Source organism: Heterocephalus glaber, unplaced genomic scaffold (genome assembly GCF_053883595.1).
Source record: "Heterocephalus glaber isolate CG9 unplaced genomic scaffold, H.glaber_assembly_v1.0 deba00001452, whole genome shotgun sequence".
In the NCBI taxonomy this organism is placed as follows: Eukaryota; Metazoa; Chordata; class Mammalia; order Rodentia; family Bathyergidae; genus Heterocephalus; species Heterocephalus glaber.
The window spans coordinates 22,120,082-22,133,695 of NW_028258302.1; the positions used below are offsets into that span (position 1 = coordinate 22,120,082).

The 13,614-nt window shown below is 49.3% G+C and overlaps 1 protein-coding gene across 3 annotated transcripts in view; it reads left to right on the plus strand.

Annotated features, from left to right (window-relative positions):
- The first annotated feature begins 10,127 nt into the window (after window positions 1–10,127).
- The window catches only part of Iffo2 (intermediate filament family orphan 2), a 40,977-nt gene continuing 37,490 nt past the window's right edge, over window positions 10,128–13,614 (plus strand). For all 3 annotated transcript variants that reach the window (XM_004850410.4, XM_021262929.2, XM_021262930.2), the window contains exon 1: window positions 10,128–11,116. In XM_004850410.4, coding sequence (XP_004850467.1) covers window positions 10,473–11,116 — 644 coding nt within the window. In that variant the 5' untranslated portion in view covers window positions 10,128–10,472. The remainder of the gene's footprint in view (window positions 11,117–13,614) is intronic.

Here is a 13,614-nt window from a genome sequence, read left to right on the forward strand (position 1 = left end):
CCCAGCACCTACGACAGCATCTGCAGGACCCTGCACTCACGGTGGGCCGGTGAGTGTCCAGGTGCCAAATTTACACACGTGTTTATCTCTGCTGCTTCTGCCCTCAAACACCCTGGGTTCCTCTTAGCCCTCACGCCAGCCGTAAAGCAGAAGACAGGTTTGGGAGAGAACTGCCTTCTGTTGCCTGCCCTGCTGTTGAAATATTACCCGTGAAGGAAATTCAGACTCTAAAGCTGCTTACCTTTGACATCGCCCAAGGATGGTGGGAGTGGTGGAGGCAGGAGAGACAGCATGGACTTTGCACACAGAGGGTCAAATCCTGGGTCCACTAGGACCAGCTTCATAGCCCTAGAAAGACAAGCAAGGCTCAAAGAGCTTGGATTTCCTCATAAGCGCCATGATGGATGTTATGCCCACCTACGGGCTGTTGTGAGCCTGAAATGGGAGAAGGCTGTCAGAGCAAAAGGCAGTAATAGGTGCTCAGTCAATATTTACTTCACTGTCCAAATGCCATGTCTTGTTCTGAGTCCTCCTAACACTTCCTTTGCTTGTGTCCTTCTAGGTGCCTTCACCAGATAGGAGCTGGTGTCCTGGCTACTTAGGTTCCTAGGGCTGAAATCTTCTCGAAGTCAAGGGCCACAGCCCCTCTTTAGGTCTCCTACTTGGTCCAGTGCCTTTTAGACATTCGTATTCAATAAATGTGTTTTTTTGGAAAGTAGAAATAGCTTTTCCAGTTTTCTCCTTATAAAAGTAATAAGTTCCTGTTATAAAATGGGGCAGGACTTTTACCAACCTCATGGTCTTGCTGTGAGGATTACATGAGATAACACTGGTAAAGTGCCTACCCTCACACAAGGATGCTGAGCTTTCTGTTATTAATTCGAGAAAGAAAGGGATTTCAGAAAGTAAAAAAATCATCTGCTGAATTCTTGGGATATCTCTCTCTCTCTATATATATACATATATCTAGAAGGATATATGGACAAACCCACAGTTAGAAAACAAACACACTTTTTAAGATGGATCATTCTGATTTTTTTTTTCTTTGCAGTACTGGGGATTGAACCCAGGTTCTCAGTGCATGCTAGGTGAGCCCTATACCACTTAGCTATGCCCCCACATTCCTTCTTCTGTGTTTATACTGTGCCTTTTCTCTTTAGTGATGAGCAGAGGCTCTCTTTCCATACCAATGGATGTAGATGAGTGTGACAGCCCTGAGTATTCCAGCTTACAGATGTTCCAGATAAATTGAGTCAATTACCTGTTGCTGGACACTTAGGGGCCCCTAGAATCTGTTTTAAATTGGGCTGGCAGGTGTAGGCCAGGGAAGCCTATGAGGTTATGACATCACCATGCAGGACGGCACCGGGCTGATATGGTGACTTCTGGCTAGTGAGTAATTTCCAAGTTGCGTGGAGGACAATTAGGGAGCCATTTCTGTCAGCTGGGCCTGGGATGAGCTCAGTGCATTTTTCCTCCTCATGGCTGGCCGGGTGGCCTCCAGGAAGAAGGCCTTTGACTCACCCTATTACCTCACCTCCCAGGGGTGTCCCTGTTGCTGGGACCTTAGTTTCAGTGGAAATAGGACCATAGACCACCGAGGAGCTGTCCTGCTTTCCTCGGAGGATTTCCCCTGACCGGTAACAAAGCCATGTGAAAACCAGAAGCTGGAGGGGAGGTCCGTGGGGGCATAACCAGCTAGCTTCTAATGCGGGGCCATGCCAGCCTTTGCGGAAGGGCCCTGCAGAGTGAGGACAACCCTGCCCAGCCCTGTGGCTTCTGGAACTCCCGGGGACTCCCTGGGGACAGTCCACTCACCCTGGTCCCCCATGCCTTGGGAAGGTCCCCCTCCACCCCACGATTGGTGTGAACAGTGCAGTATCCATACAGGACTTGGCTCTAGATTTTGGACTGTGTGCTTCAGGCTCTGGAATGAAGGAAGCAATCTTCCCTTGGCCACCTAGGTTCTTCCCTCCCAGCCTGAGGTTTTTCATGTATAGAATGGGAGTGATGACGCTTCCCTCAAATTGATTAGCATAGCAGGTAGGTGAGGATGGGTGAGGTGCACATGTGCAGTAGAGAGAAGGTGCAGGGACCTGTTCTTCCCTGGGGGCAGGGATCCATCTATTTGAGCAGAGATGCCATTGGGCCCTCAATAAGCTCTCTGATGAAGATAAGAAGAGGCAGGAGAGGCCATCTGTCCGTAGAGAGGGCTGTGGGCTTTCAGTGACCTGGTAAAGGTACCTTGATGCAGCACTGCCCCTCTGCCAGGCATCCTTTCAAGGACTTAATGTATAGACTTTTATTTAGCTCTCACCACAACCCTACACCGCAGAGGTATTTTCCCCATTTTATCAATGGGGAAGCTGAGGCTCTGAGAGGCCACACCTCACCAAATCATCTCATTAAGCATTGGCCTTTAAATGATTGGGGGGGGCGGGGGGAGAGGGAGAGAGAAAGAGAAAGAGAGAGTGCCTGTGTCCTCAGGACAGGACTTCTGGCTGTACTGGAAAGAGTCTGGAAGAGGAATGTCCTGGGGCTGGGGTGACTGGGGCTGGCATCTGCCTGAGGGAGCTAGGGATCCAGTCGAGGGTATCCTTCCCTCCCTCAAGGTGTGTCTCTCTCTCTCTGAGAGATGAGGGGAACAGTGAGCTGGAAGACACACTACAGAGAGATAAAGGCTACCCTGAGAAGAGCAGGGGGTCCTGTCCTGGTTCAAGGCTTCTAGAAGGAAGTGCTGGCAGGAGGTCTAAAATACAAGGATGGATGGTGCTACTCTTAACCAGGAAGTGGGTAACCAGAACTCCCCTGCCCTGTTGGCAGGGTGTAAAACTGAGTGGTCAGTTGGAACACTGTTGGGTAGCACGCACTGGTGCTAAACAAGCTCCCTCCGATGACACAGGGATCCCATCTCCGGGGTTGTACTCAAGAGGAGCAGGTACTTAAGTTTGCAAAAAAAATATATGGAAAGGCTCGCAGCTTTTCCTCCAACGGCCCTGGATTGTTGCGAAACAATCTGGGTGTCCACCTGTAGTAGAAGGGAATAAGTCAGTCCCTTTGTATTCGCACTGTGTGACACCTTGAAGTAAAGAAGAGTTGGGCTGCACACATCCAGTGGGTGGTTCTCATAAATGTAGGGTTGAACAAAAGAAGTCAGGGAACATACTGCAGATTTCATTTACACCAAGCTCTAGAAGAGGCTGGATTCTAGGTTGAGATTCTAGGTTGAGAGAAATCTGAGCACCTTTGGGAGCTAAGCCAGGAGCTTTCTGGTGCACGGGAAGAGGTCCAGTGACTATGGCGGGTGTGGGTATGTACAAACTGAACCCTGTGGGGTAGGTTGGCTGAAGTCACTTTGACAGTCACTCCTCTGGTCCCTTCTGAGTTATTGTGGAAGGGGCTACGGCAAAAAGAAAGGAACCCCCTGGGAGGTCAAGGCTGGATTCGGAGCCAGCAGTGTCATGAACTGTGTGTTCATGGGTAGGCCCTTCCTCCCTGTGAACCTCAGCTTCCCCAAAGCATCTTTTCATACAGAGTTTTAGTGAGAGAGCTGGGGTGAGGGAGACACTCAACATAGATGGCCATCCTGTGGGAATCAGGAACCAAGCCCCTGCAGTAAGCCAGTGTGGCCTTCCTGAGACTCTGTGAACCCTGCAGACTTCAGGTTGTCTGTCATATGGACAGGGCTTGGCACACGATCTGGGTCTGAGGGACTTTGGCTCCTGACAACTAGCGCTTCACAGTATACACTTGTTTGGTCCTCACAGCAACCCTCTGAGCCACAACCATCCTGTCTTGCAGAAGGGGAAACTGAGGCATGGAGAGGCTGAGTAGCTTGCTGCAGGTCAGGTGGGTAACACTTGATGGAGCCAGGCCCCGGATCCTCTACTGCTAACCACACTCCCACAGAATACTCTGTGCTGGCCCAGGACAGCCTTCCGAGGCCTCCTCCTCCATGGGGAAGGTGCTGGAAGCAAGCAGGTCCTCCTCAGCCTGCTGACCAAGATCAGCACCATCAGGACAGCCAGTGGGACGCTCTGGCGCCCTGACTTTGGAGAACCCACACCCTTTTCCAGGAAGGCAAAACCACCCAGAATAATTGTTGAGCCAACCGGCAGCTTAAGCTGTGTTTAAGCCCAGAGGTGCCTGTGAAGGTGAGGTCCTGCTGATGCCAAAATGAGCAAGAGTCACCCTTTCTGCAAGCTTTTTTTTTTTTTGCCAATGTTGTCATTATTGTTTTTGTGGGGAGGAAAGATGAGACATCTCAAGAATCTCCTGTGCTGCTTAAAGGATTAATTTCACCTGCAGCGTCAAGTCACGAGGCCTGGTGGCTACTCCCTTTCCTCTGTACCATCATGTTTTACTGCTCTCTTTCATTTCCCCATGAAGAATCCTGATAGGAATGTTTTAGAAAGTACAGCCTGGGGGTGGGATTGGGGGATGTGTTGATTCTCCTTGGCAGCAGGACTGAACTTAGGTGCCAGTGAGGGCTGCAGGGTGTGGGACTGTGGGAGGTACCTTCCCCTGCTTCTTTATGCATTTATGGCTTTCCAGTTTGCTGGAGCAAGATGTGAAAAAATTAGGACAGTAGTTAACACTCATAGAGCATTGCTGACTCTGACAGCCTGGACTCTGGCCTCGGGAGTCTCTAGCTCTTATATGGGCTGGAAGTAGGAGGACCAACTCATCTTATTTTGCTTGGGGTCTTCTGGGTTTTGGCATTAAAAGTCTCATGTCAAGGGAAACCCTCTCAGCCCAAGGAACGGAGATGTTGGTCCCTAGCTGGAAGGCTATTTACTAGGTCGACCTCCCTACTCACCCCAGATGTGGAAAGCAACATGCATGGCATCTAACTTTAGCTCCAATGTGGCCACAGAACTATTTTCCGGCCATCTCGTTTGTGCACGTATCTCCACAGCTCAACTGAAATCCTTCAAGTTCAGGTACCACCTCTGCCAAATATTTCAGTTTATCTGGCCTCTGCTCAGCCATCTGCAAGTCTGGCTTCCTTCCTTCCCCCACCCTCTTGCACCTCTGGGTGCTCTCTGGCTGCCTCCAGAAGTTCCCCTAGAGCTCCCAAACCCCCTTCCTCAGAGTTCAGTGCCCAAGTAGGTACCCAATAAGTGATTGAAGAGATGGGGCATGGTGGTGCATGCCTGTAATCACAGCACTTGGAAGGCTGAGGCAAGAGGATCATTGTGAGTTAAAGGACAGCCTGGGCTAGGACTTCAAGGCCACCATGAACTACCTAGTGAGACCCTGTCTCAAAAAACCAAAACCAAAACCAAAACCAAAACCAAAATGTGATCACAGAATGTCTGAACCTCTCAGTGCTCTGGACAGGGCTGCTCTGGCCCCTCAAGGAGGGCTTCATACCTCAAATCCAGGGCAACTCTGTGACAAGACAGATCCTCCCCATAGGCCCCTTGGGCATCTGGTGAAACCTAGTGATCCTTCTCAGAATAATTTTTAAAATGCATTAGGATACACTTTTAATGCATGCAATGAAAATAATTTAAAATACAGATGTCAAAGTACTAAAAAAATTGTGATATAGTAGCTTTGTGGTCTAATATGACTGATATGATATCTTAGGATATCTACAGTAAACTGTAGTGCACTATTGACCTATCTGTGATTTCTATTAGTGATAAAATCAGTGTCATCTACTTGCTGCCTACACTCATAATTGAAGTGCTAAATGCCATTTAGCGATTAGTGAACATAAAGATAAACTTTGGTCCATCGAAGTGTCATGGACTCCTCAGAACTCTTTTTCTCTATTAATACATGTTTACAGTACATAATGGTTACATTCATTGTGAAGAGTTGGTACATGTTCATTCTACATTCCCCAATCCTTCCCTTCCCTTCTGGCTGCATTTTTTTCTTTACCCTCCTTCCCTGTTCCCTCATCTCCCTTTTTTCCTATTATCTATCTTTCACTTTGCTCTTCATGTATATTTTGGGTTTCTCATATAAGAGAAACTATGTGATATTTAAACTTGTGTGTCAGATTTATTTCATTTAACATTATAGCCTCGAGGTGCAGCCCTTCCCTACAAATAATTCGTTTATCTTTCTTTATGGCAGAGTAGTACTCTGTTGTGTACAAATATCACATTTTCTTTATCCATTCATCTGTTGATGGACATATAGGCCACTTCCAAGATTTAGCTATTGTGAGTTGTGCTGCTATAAACACAGGTGTGCATGTATCACTATGGTATGATGACTTAACTCTTTTGGGAAGATACCTAGGAGGGGAATATCTGGGTTGAATGGAATTTCTAGTTTTAGTTTTCTGAGGAATCTCTATATTGATTTCCACAATGGTTGTAGTAGTTTACCTTTTCACAACAATAAAGAAGACTTCCTTTTCCTTTCAGCCTTGGCAGCATTTGTTGTTATCTGATTTCTTTTTTTTGCGCTTGTGCAGCAGGCAGCGAAACCACTGAGCTAAATCCCCAGCCTGTTATCTGATTTCTTGATGATAGCCATTCTTTTTGGTATAAGATGAAATCTCAGTGTTGTTTTAATTTGCATTTCTGTAATGGTCAGAGAAGCTGAACATTTTTTTACTTACTTAATGGCTATCTGTATTTCTTCTTCTGAGAAATGTCTATTCATTTCAGTTGCTCATTTTTTGATTGGGTCTTTTATTTTGGGAGGTCTAATTTTTTTCTCTCTATATTTTAGCTATTAGTGCTCTGTCTGAGGAATAGCTGCCAAAACTTTGTTTCCCCTTCTGTAGGTTGTCTCTTCACTCTGGTGATTGCTGATTTGCTGTGCAGAAGCTTTTTAATTTGATATGATCCCATTTGTTGATTCTTGATGATATCTCTTGTGCAATTTGGGTTCTGTTCAGAAAGTCCTCTCCTATGCCTGTCTTCAAGAGTTTTACCTAGTTTATCTTCCAGCAGATTAAGTATTTCTGTTTTAATCTTAGTTTAGTACGTGGTGATTGATATGGGTCTAGATTCAATCTTCTGCATGTAGATAGCCAGTTTTCCTCACATCATTTGTTAAACTATCTCTCCTCCAGCATAAGTGTTTGGCTCCTTTGTCAAAGATCAGGTAGCTGAATGTGCATAAAGTTGTTTTTACATCTTTTACTATGTTCCATTGGTCTACATGTCTGTTGTTTATATCACTGTAACTTTGTAGTATAACTTAAAGTCCAGAATTATGATTCTTCCTGTCTTGCTCTTGTTGCCCAGGATTGCTTTTTGCTATTTTAGGTGTCTTTTGGTTTTATATGAATTTTAGAATTGTTTTCTTTCTCTCTCTCTCTCTCTCTCTCTCTCTCTCTCAGGGATCAAAATTGGGTCCTTGTGCTTGCGAGGCAGGTGGCGGAACCACTGACCTAAATCCCTGGCCCCCTGTTTTCTCTAGTTCTGCAAGCAATGTTATCGATACTTTGATTGGGATTGTGTTAAGACTGTATAAGAGTTTTGGAAGTATGGACTTTTTGACTATATTGGTTCTGGTTATCCAGGAATAGGGGATATCTTTCTATTTTCTAGTGTCCTCTTCTATCTTCTTTTTTTCAGAGTATTGTAGTTTTTGTTGTATAAGTCTCTCACTTCCTTGGTTAAATTAATTGGTAGGTAATTAATTTTTCTTGATGCTATTGTGAAAAGTATTGTTTCCCTAATTTTTTTCTCAGTGAGTTTATTATTGCTGTACAGAAATGCTATTGATTTTTGTGTTTATTTTTTAAAATAAATTTTATTTTATTTTATCCCATTCCCCCTCATTATATACAAAAGATTTATTTCCATTTTTTCCTTCTATTTTTCACTTTTTTTCCTTGTCTCTTTCTTTCTCCCACCCTCCTGTGTGTTGACTTTGTATCCTCCTACATTGCTGAATTTGGTTATTAATTCTAAGAGTCATTTGGTGGAATTTTTTGGGTCGTCTCTGTAGAGGATCATGTCATCTGCAAATAGTGATAATGTGACTTCTTCTTTTCTTACACATATCCCTTTTATTTCTTTCTTTCTCTTGCCCGATTGGTCTGGTTAATATTTTGACTGACTTTTTCTTTTTTTGTACCGGGGATCGAACTCTGGACCTTGAGTTTCTGAGGCAGGCACCGGAACCACTGAGCTAAATCCCTAGCCCTCTGGCTAATATTTTGAGAAGTATATTGAACAGTAATGGTGATAATGAACATCCTTGTCTTATTCCTGATTTTAGATGGAAAGCTTTCAGTTTTTCTCCATTTAATATGATGTTGGCTCTTGGTTTGTCATAAATGGCTTTTATCAGATTGAGATAAGGTCATTAAAAAAATTTTTTTTTGAGAAAGGTCTTTCTATGTAGTCCAGGCTGGCCTTGAACTCATGGCAATCCTCTTGCCTCAGCTTCCCAAGGTTCTGGGATTATAGGCATGCACCACCACACCTAGCAAGACAAGGACCTTTTATACCTGTTTTTTTTTTTTAAATTATGAATGGATGTTTGATTTCATCAAGGACTTTTTGGACTCCTCAGAATTCTATCCTCATTTGTCTTGGTGGGGTCCAAGAACCCCTTCTTCAAGGCAAAGGGTTTTGTTTTTTTAGGTTAGGTAAACAAACAAAATGAGTAAGAGAAGAGGGAACAGAGAATAAAGAGCATATAGGTTGGGTTAGGTAAAGAAAGGTTTCCAGACAGGTCAGTTTTGAAGCTCAAAGGTGAGTCTGTTTTGGCTTGGATGGAGGAGCTGGGGTGGAGGGAGGGAAATATGCGGAGGGTTTACTCTTGAGACGGAATGAAAAACACAGAAGAGTAACATCACAGCCACACCACCACAGAGCAAGCCTGTGTCTTCTTTATATCTCTTTTGTCACCAAGAATACCAAGCCATTATTCCTGTGAGACTATTATCTACCCTTAAGCTTACACGCAAGGAGACAGGACAAACGTAAAAGACAAAAATCAAATGGCAATGCAAAAAATCTGGCCAGAAGGATCTGGAACATGCCACCTCTCTGGCTCAGAGCTCATGCTGTAAGCCACAGGCTTTCAAAGGTGGGGGTCCCCTTCCTCTGAGGTTTGTGGTGAGGCTCAAAAGTGGAAAGGATCAGGAAGCCAGGTTGATGCATGTGCTTCGGGATCTGTAGGCCTTCGTAGGTCTCAACGACCTTTCCTGTAAAATGGGGATAACGAAGGAGTGTGACACCTGACATACACCACTATTTGCACTGCTCCGGAGACTGGAGAACTTAGCCTTTAGATTGGCAGGTGTGAAAACATCTGAATGAATGAACGAATGAATGCTCTGGACGGGTTCCTCCATGTTGCCCTTACTAAGGCGGTGGGAGGTAATGGACCCCCAGCCATGCTGCTGGTTCTCAGCGTGTGAGTGTGCGTGTGTGAGTCAGGGCCAGGTTTCCGCTGCAGCTCAGCGGAGGCCCAGGCCGAGCTTGCGGGTGTCATTCGCGAGGGTCTCTGCTTGATCTTCCTGGGCCTGACCTCCGCGGGCCCGGGTATAACAGTGACCAGGCGGATGTCGGGATCCCAGCTCTGGAGGAGGGGAGCCCAGGACCCGCCGCATGGGGGACTTGCGGGCGGAAGCGCGATGCTTCCCCTGGGAGGGCGCCCTGGGCCGACCAGGTTGGAGTGGGGGCGACTGCCAAGCACCTTCGGATGCTGTGGTTCCCTTCCAGGCGGCAGTCATCCGCATCCGTGGGAATTTGGGGAGGGGGAGGACAGAGAAGCCGAGCCTCCTCTGCAGACGAAGTGGGAAAGGTGGAAGCGAGCACTACCGGAGCTACTGTCCCCGTTAAGAGACTGGGCTGGCTTGGCCACGGATCCAGCCAACCCGTCCTTGGTGCAGCTCTGCGGACTGCGTTCTGGGACAGAGACCCCAGCCAGGCTACCGGACCGAACGCGGGAGAGGGCGTGGTCCAGTCGGGGAGCGGGGCGGAGCCAGAGCTGCAGCAGCGGGTCTTGCGGCGCAGAAGGAAACGGAGCAGGGATGGGCGGAGCTGCGTTCTGTGGGCGTGGCCCGACGCTGCCGGTGTGGGGGCCTTGAGGGCGGAGCCTGTACTCGGGAACGCCGCAGAGGGTGGACGGATGGGCGGGGACCGGTTCGAGGGAGGGGCTAGGGTCTGCAGTGGGCGGGGCCCGTCGCAGAGGGGCAGCGCCGGCGAGAGTCCTCCGCGCGCGGCTGCCGCGGCCCCTGCACAGCGCCTCTGACAGCGCCGGCGGTGGGTTCTAAGACCCTTCTAGCCTCTAGCTGCCCCGCGGCCTCCTCTGCATCCCAGGAGCGGCCGTGTTTCCTCCCTCTCCTCAGCGCCGGCGTCCCGGGACCGTCCGGCCCGCTGCTGCTGCGGAGGCCGCATCTGGCGCGCATCTGGAGCCTCCGTCCGGCTGCGCTGGAGCCTGCCCCCTCCCTGGCCCGGCCGCGCCGGGAGCCCTGCCCGGAGCTGGAGCCGCATCTGGAGCCGCGGGCCCGGGGCCCTGAGCCGCGCAGCCGGCGCATGGTGAACTCGCTACTCTTCGGGGAGATGGCCTTGGCCTTCGGCTGCCCGCCCGGAGGCGGCGGCGGCGGCGGCGGCGGGTGTCCTGGGGGTGGTGGCGGCGGCGGCGGGGCTGGGCCAGGGCCGTCTCCGGTGACTGCGGCGCTGCGGGACGACCTGGGCTCCAACATCCACCTCCTGAAAGGGCTCAACGTGCGCTTCCGCTGCTTCCTGGCCAAGGTGCACGAGCTGGAGCGGCGCAATCGGCTGCTGGAGAAGCAGCTGGAGCAGCAGCAGAGCGAGCGCGACCGGCGGCTCCGCTACAAGACCTTCTCCCGCGAGCAGGCCGTACAGACTGGGCCCGAGCTGCTGCGGCCCCCGGCGCCCGGAGCCAACGCCAACGCCAACGCCGCGGCCCTGGGCGGCCTGCCCCCCGCCGGCGGCTCGCAGCCGCAGCACTACGGTCGCCTGCCCGGCACCATCTGGAGCTACACGCAGGTGCGGCGCACGGGCGGCGGCGGCGTGGAGACCGTGCAGGGCCCCGGCGTGTCGTGGGTGCACCCAGACGGCGTGGGCGTGCAGATCGACACCATCACGCCGGAGATACGCGCGCTCTACAATGTGTTGGCCAAGGTGAAGCGGGAGCGCGACGAATACAAACGGAGGTGAGTGGAGCCTCCCCTCCCCCGCCACGCCCTGGAGGGGGCGCCCAGGTTCGGCGTGTGTGTACGCGGGAGGACGGAGAGAGGAGGGCCGCCCGGCAGGTGGGCTGCAAGCTGGGTTTGCAGAGCGCCCTGCACGCTCTAGGGAGACTCGGTTACCTAGATCCCGGCCGAGAACGGGCAGGCGCTGACTACGGTGGGGAGATCCCGGCGGCTCCGTCACTGGTTGGGATACATTCTTTCCTAAAGGACGTAATATCCAGCGGTGTATATGATCTCATTTCATCCTCACTACAGTGCAGTGTGAGGCAGTGTCATCCCATTTTGCAGAGGAGGAAACTGAGGGGCAGAGATTCAAAGTAACTTGCCCAGAGCGGCTTGCCCAATATACTGTGAAATTAGGATTTGACTATTTCCCCAAAGATGCGGGAGATAGGCTCCCCTTCCTCAGTGAGTAAAAAGAAAAAAAAAGTCTTGAGCATCCCATTGCCTTTTTATTCCTCGAATTAAATAAGATCATGTGTGGGGCAGTGCATGGATCTGTCCCTATCCCCTTGGGCCAGGGACAGCTACTCCAGTTCAGAACTCCAGTTCTGAAAGGCCCAGCTATCTGGCCTGGAGAGCCAAAACTACAGCAGGCTGGCTACAAGCTTCTGAAAATGCCTATTCTTCTCCACATGCCCCAAGTCTCATGGTTTACTGAGCCCCAGTGAAGTCAGCCCTGGAGACCCCCAAGAGGAAGTAACCTTGGGTGGGAAGACACTGGATGGACCCAGACCACAGACTCTAGCTGGAGCTGGGGTCACACTTCCCGGAGGACTGGTTAGTGTGTTCCTGCCCAACCCAGATTCCCTGGCTGGGAAAGTGACTGCTTGCCTGCAGGCTGGCTAAGGATGCTGATGTCTGCTCTGTTTTTGCACAAGAGGAGGGGGTCTGTCTGTACTGTCTCAGGCCTGCGTGGGAGAGGACCCCCTGGGCCAAGGGCTGCTGTCAACTCTGCATTTGGAGCCATGGCTCTGAACCAAGAAGGACTTTTTAATTTTCATCCCTAAAATCTGCCCAGGGAGCTTAGTGTGGGCTTCCTTCCCTTGTCCCAGTAGCAGCTAGGAAAGATTCAGATGCTAACTCCATCTCCTGCTGGAGAGATTGTCAAGCCACTGGCAAGCCTGTTTCCTCATCAGAGAAATGGGAATAGTAAAATCCACGCACAGTTGCTTAAGGGGAGAGTAAGAGCTAATGGTTTTCACCAGGCATAAGATAATCAAGTGGATGTTATTAACCGTGATCGGCACTTTGTCCAGCTAGCAGAGAGCAGAAATGGCTGGAGCTGCTGGTCTGGTCTCCCACGTATGGCATAGCTTTCTGGGGGATGAGCTTCTCCCCTGGAGAACTTTGCTCTCAGGAGGATTTAAGAATGGCCTGGTGCCCTTTGTAGGGAGGCTACTACTGTGCCTCTGGTGGTCAACCTTACCAGGTCCATCCAGGGAAAGAGGCAACTGCTCTTTTTTGTACTGGGGATTGAACTCAGGACCTTGTGCTTTTGAGGCAGGCTCAGTGCCACTGAGCTAAATCCCTGGCCCGAGAGGCAATTGCTTTTAATGGTGAAACTCAGAGAGGGGAGGGGTGAACCCTCACGCCTGCCACTGTTGACTGTGTCGTCATGCCACAGGCTTGCATGGTGTTTGTTTTACTGTGTGTGTGTTTTTTGGGCCTGGCTACTAAGGAGATAGGACGACCATGCCCAGTGTCAGAGTGAGGTGGGTTGGCGCTGAGAAATGATCTGTCCAAGTTGCACCCAGGGTGTGGGGTGTGATATCAGCTTTTGACACTGGCCCGCAATGAGCCGGTGTTGCTGAGACAGGTGAAGTGTGGGCATCCTTCTTTCTTTCTCCCTTTCTGGGGCGTATGCACACTTCTTCCTCTTTTTTTTGTGAATTGCAAAGATCCATCTTTTCTGAATTTGATTAAGGGCTTACACTGAATTTTTCCAAAGCAAGTATCTTTGGGCTAGAACTCTTCTTCTTGAAGTTCTAAACTTCCTCAATGGTGCTTTTGGGGTTCCTTAAATATTTCTTAAAAATTATTATTTAAAATATGTTTAGATGGTAATACAGTCATAAGAATGTTCCCACTCACTTTTAAGTTCTTAATGTTGTCTTATTGGAGTCCAGCATACAACTTGCTAACTATTAATGTGCTAACTTGTTTATAGTTGTCTGTGAATTAAAGTGTCTTGCTCCCTTTCTCTGTTTGTCTAAAGAGTATTCCTAGACTGCTATGCAAGCTGCTTAAAATGATTCCCATCCCTGTAGCTACTTATCTGTGTGTGGTAAGATCTTTTTCATGCTCGGCAGCTGAAACTGGGGATAGAGGTAACCTGAATATGGAACTGTCACCCACAGTGCCCATCTTCAGTGTTAATGTATCGCAAGAGCCTCATCAATTGTGTTGACTGAATTTAGCATGGTAGTGAAAGGTACTTGAGCTTACAATATAAATTT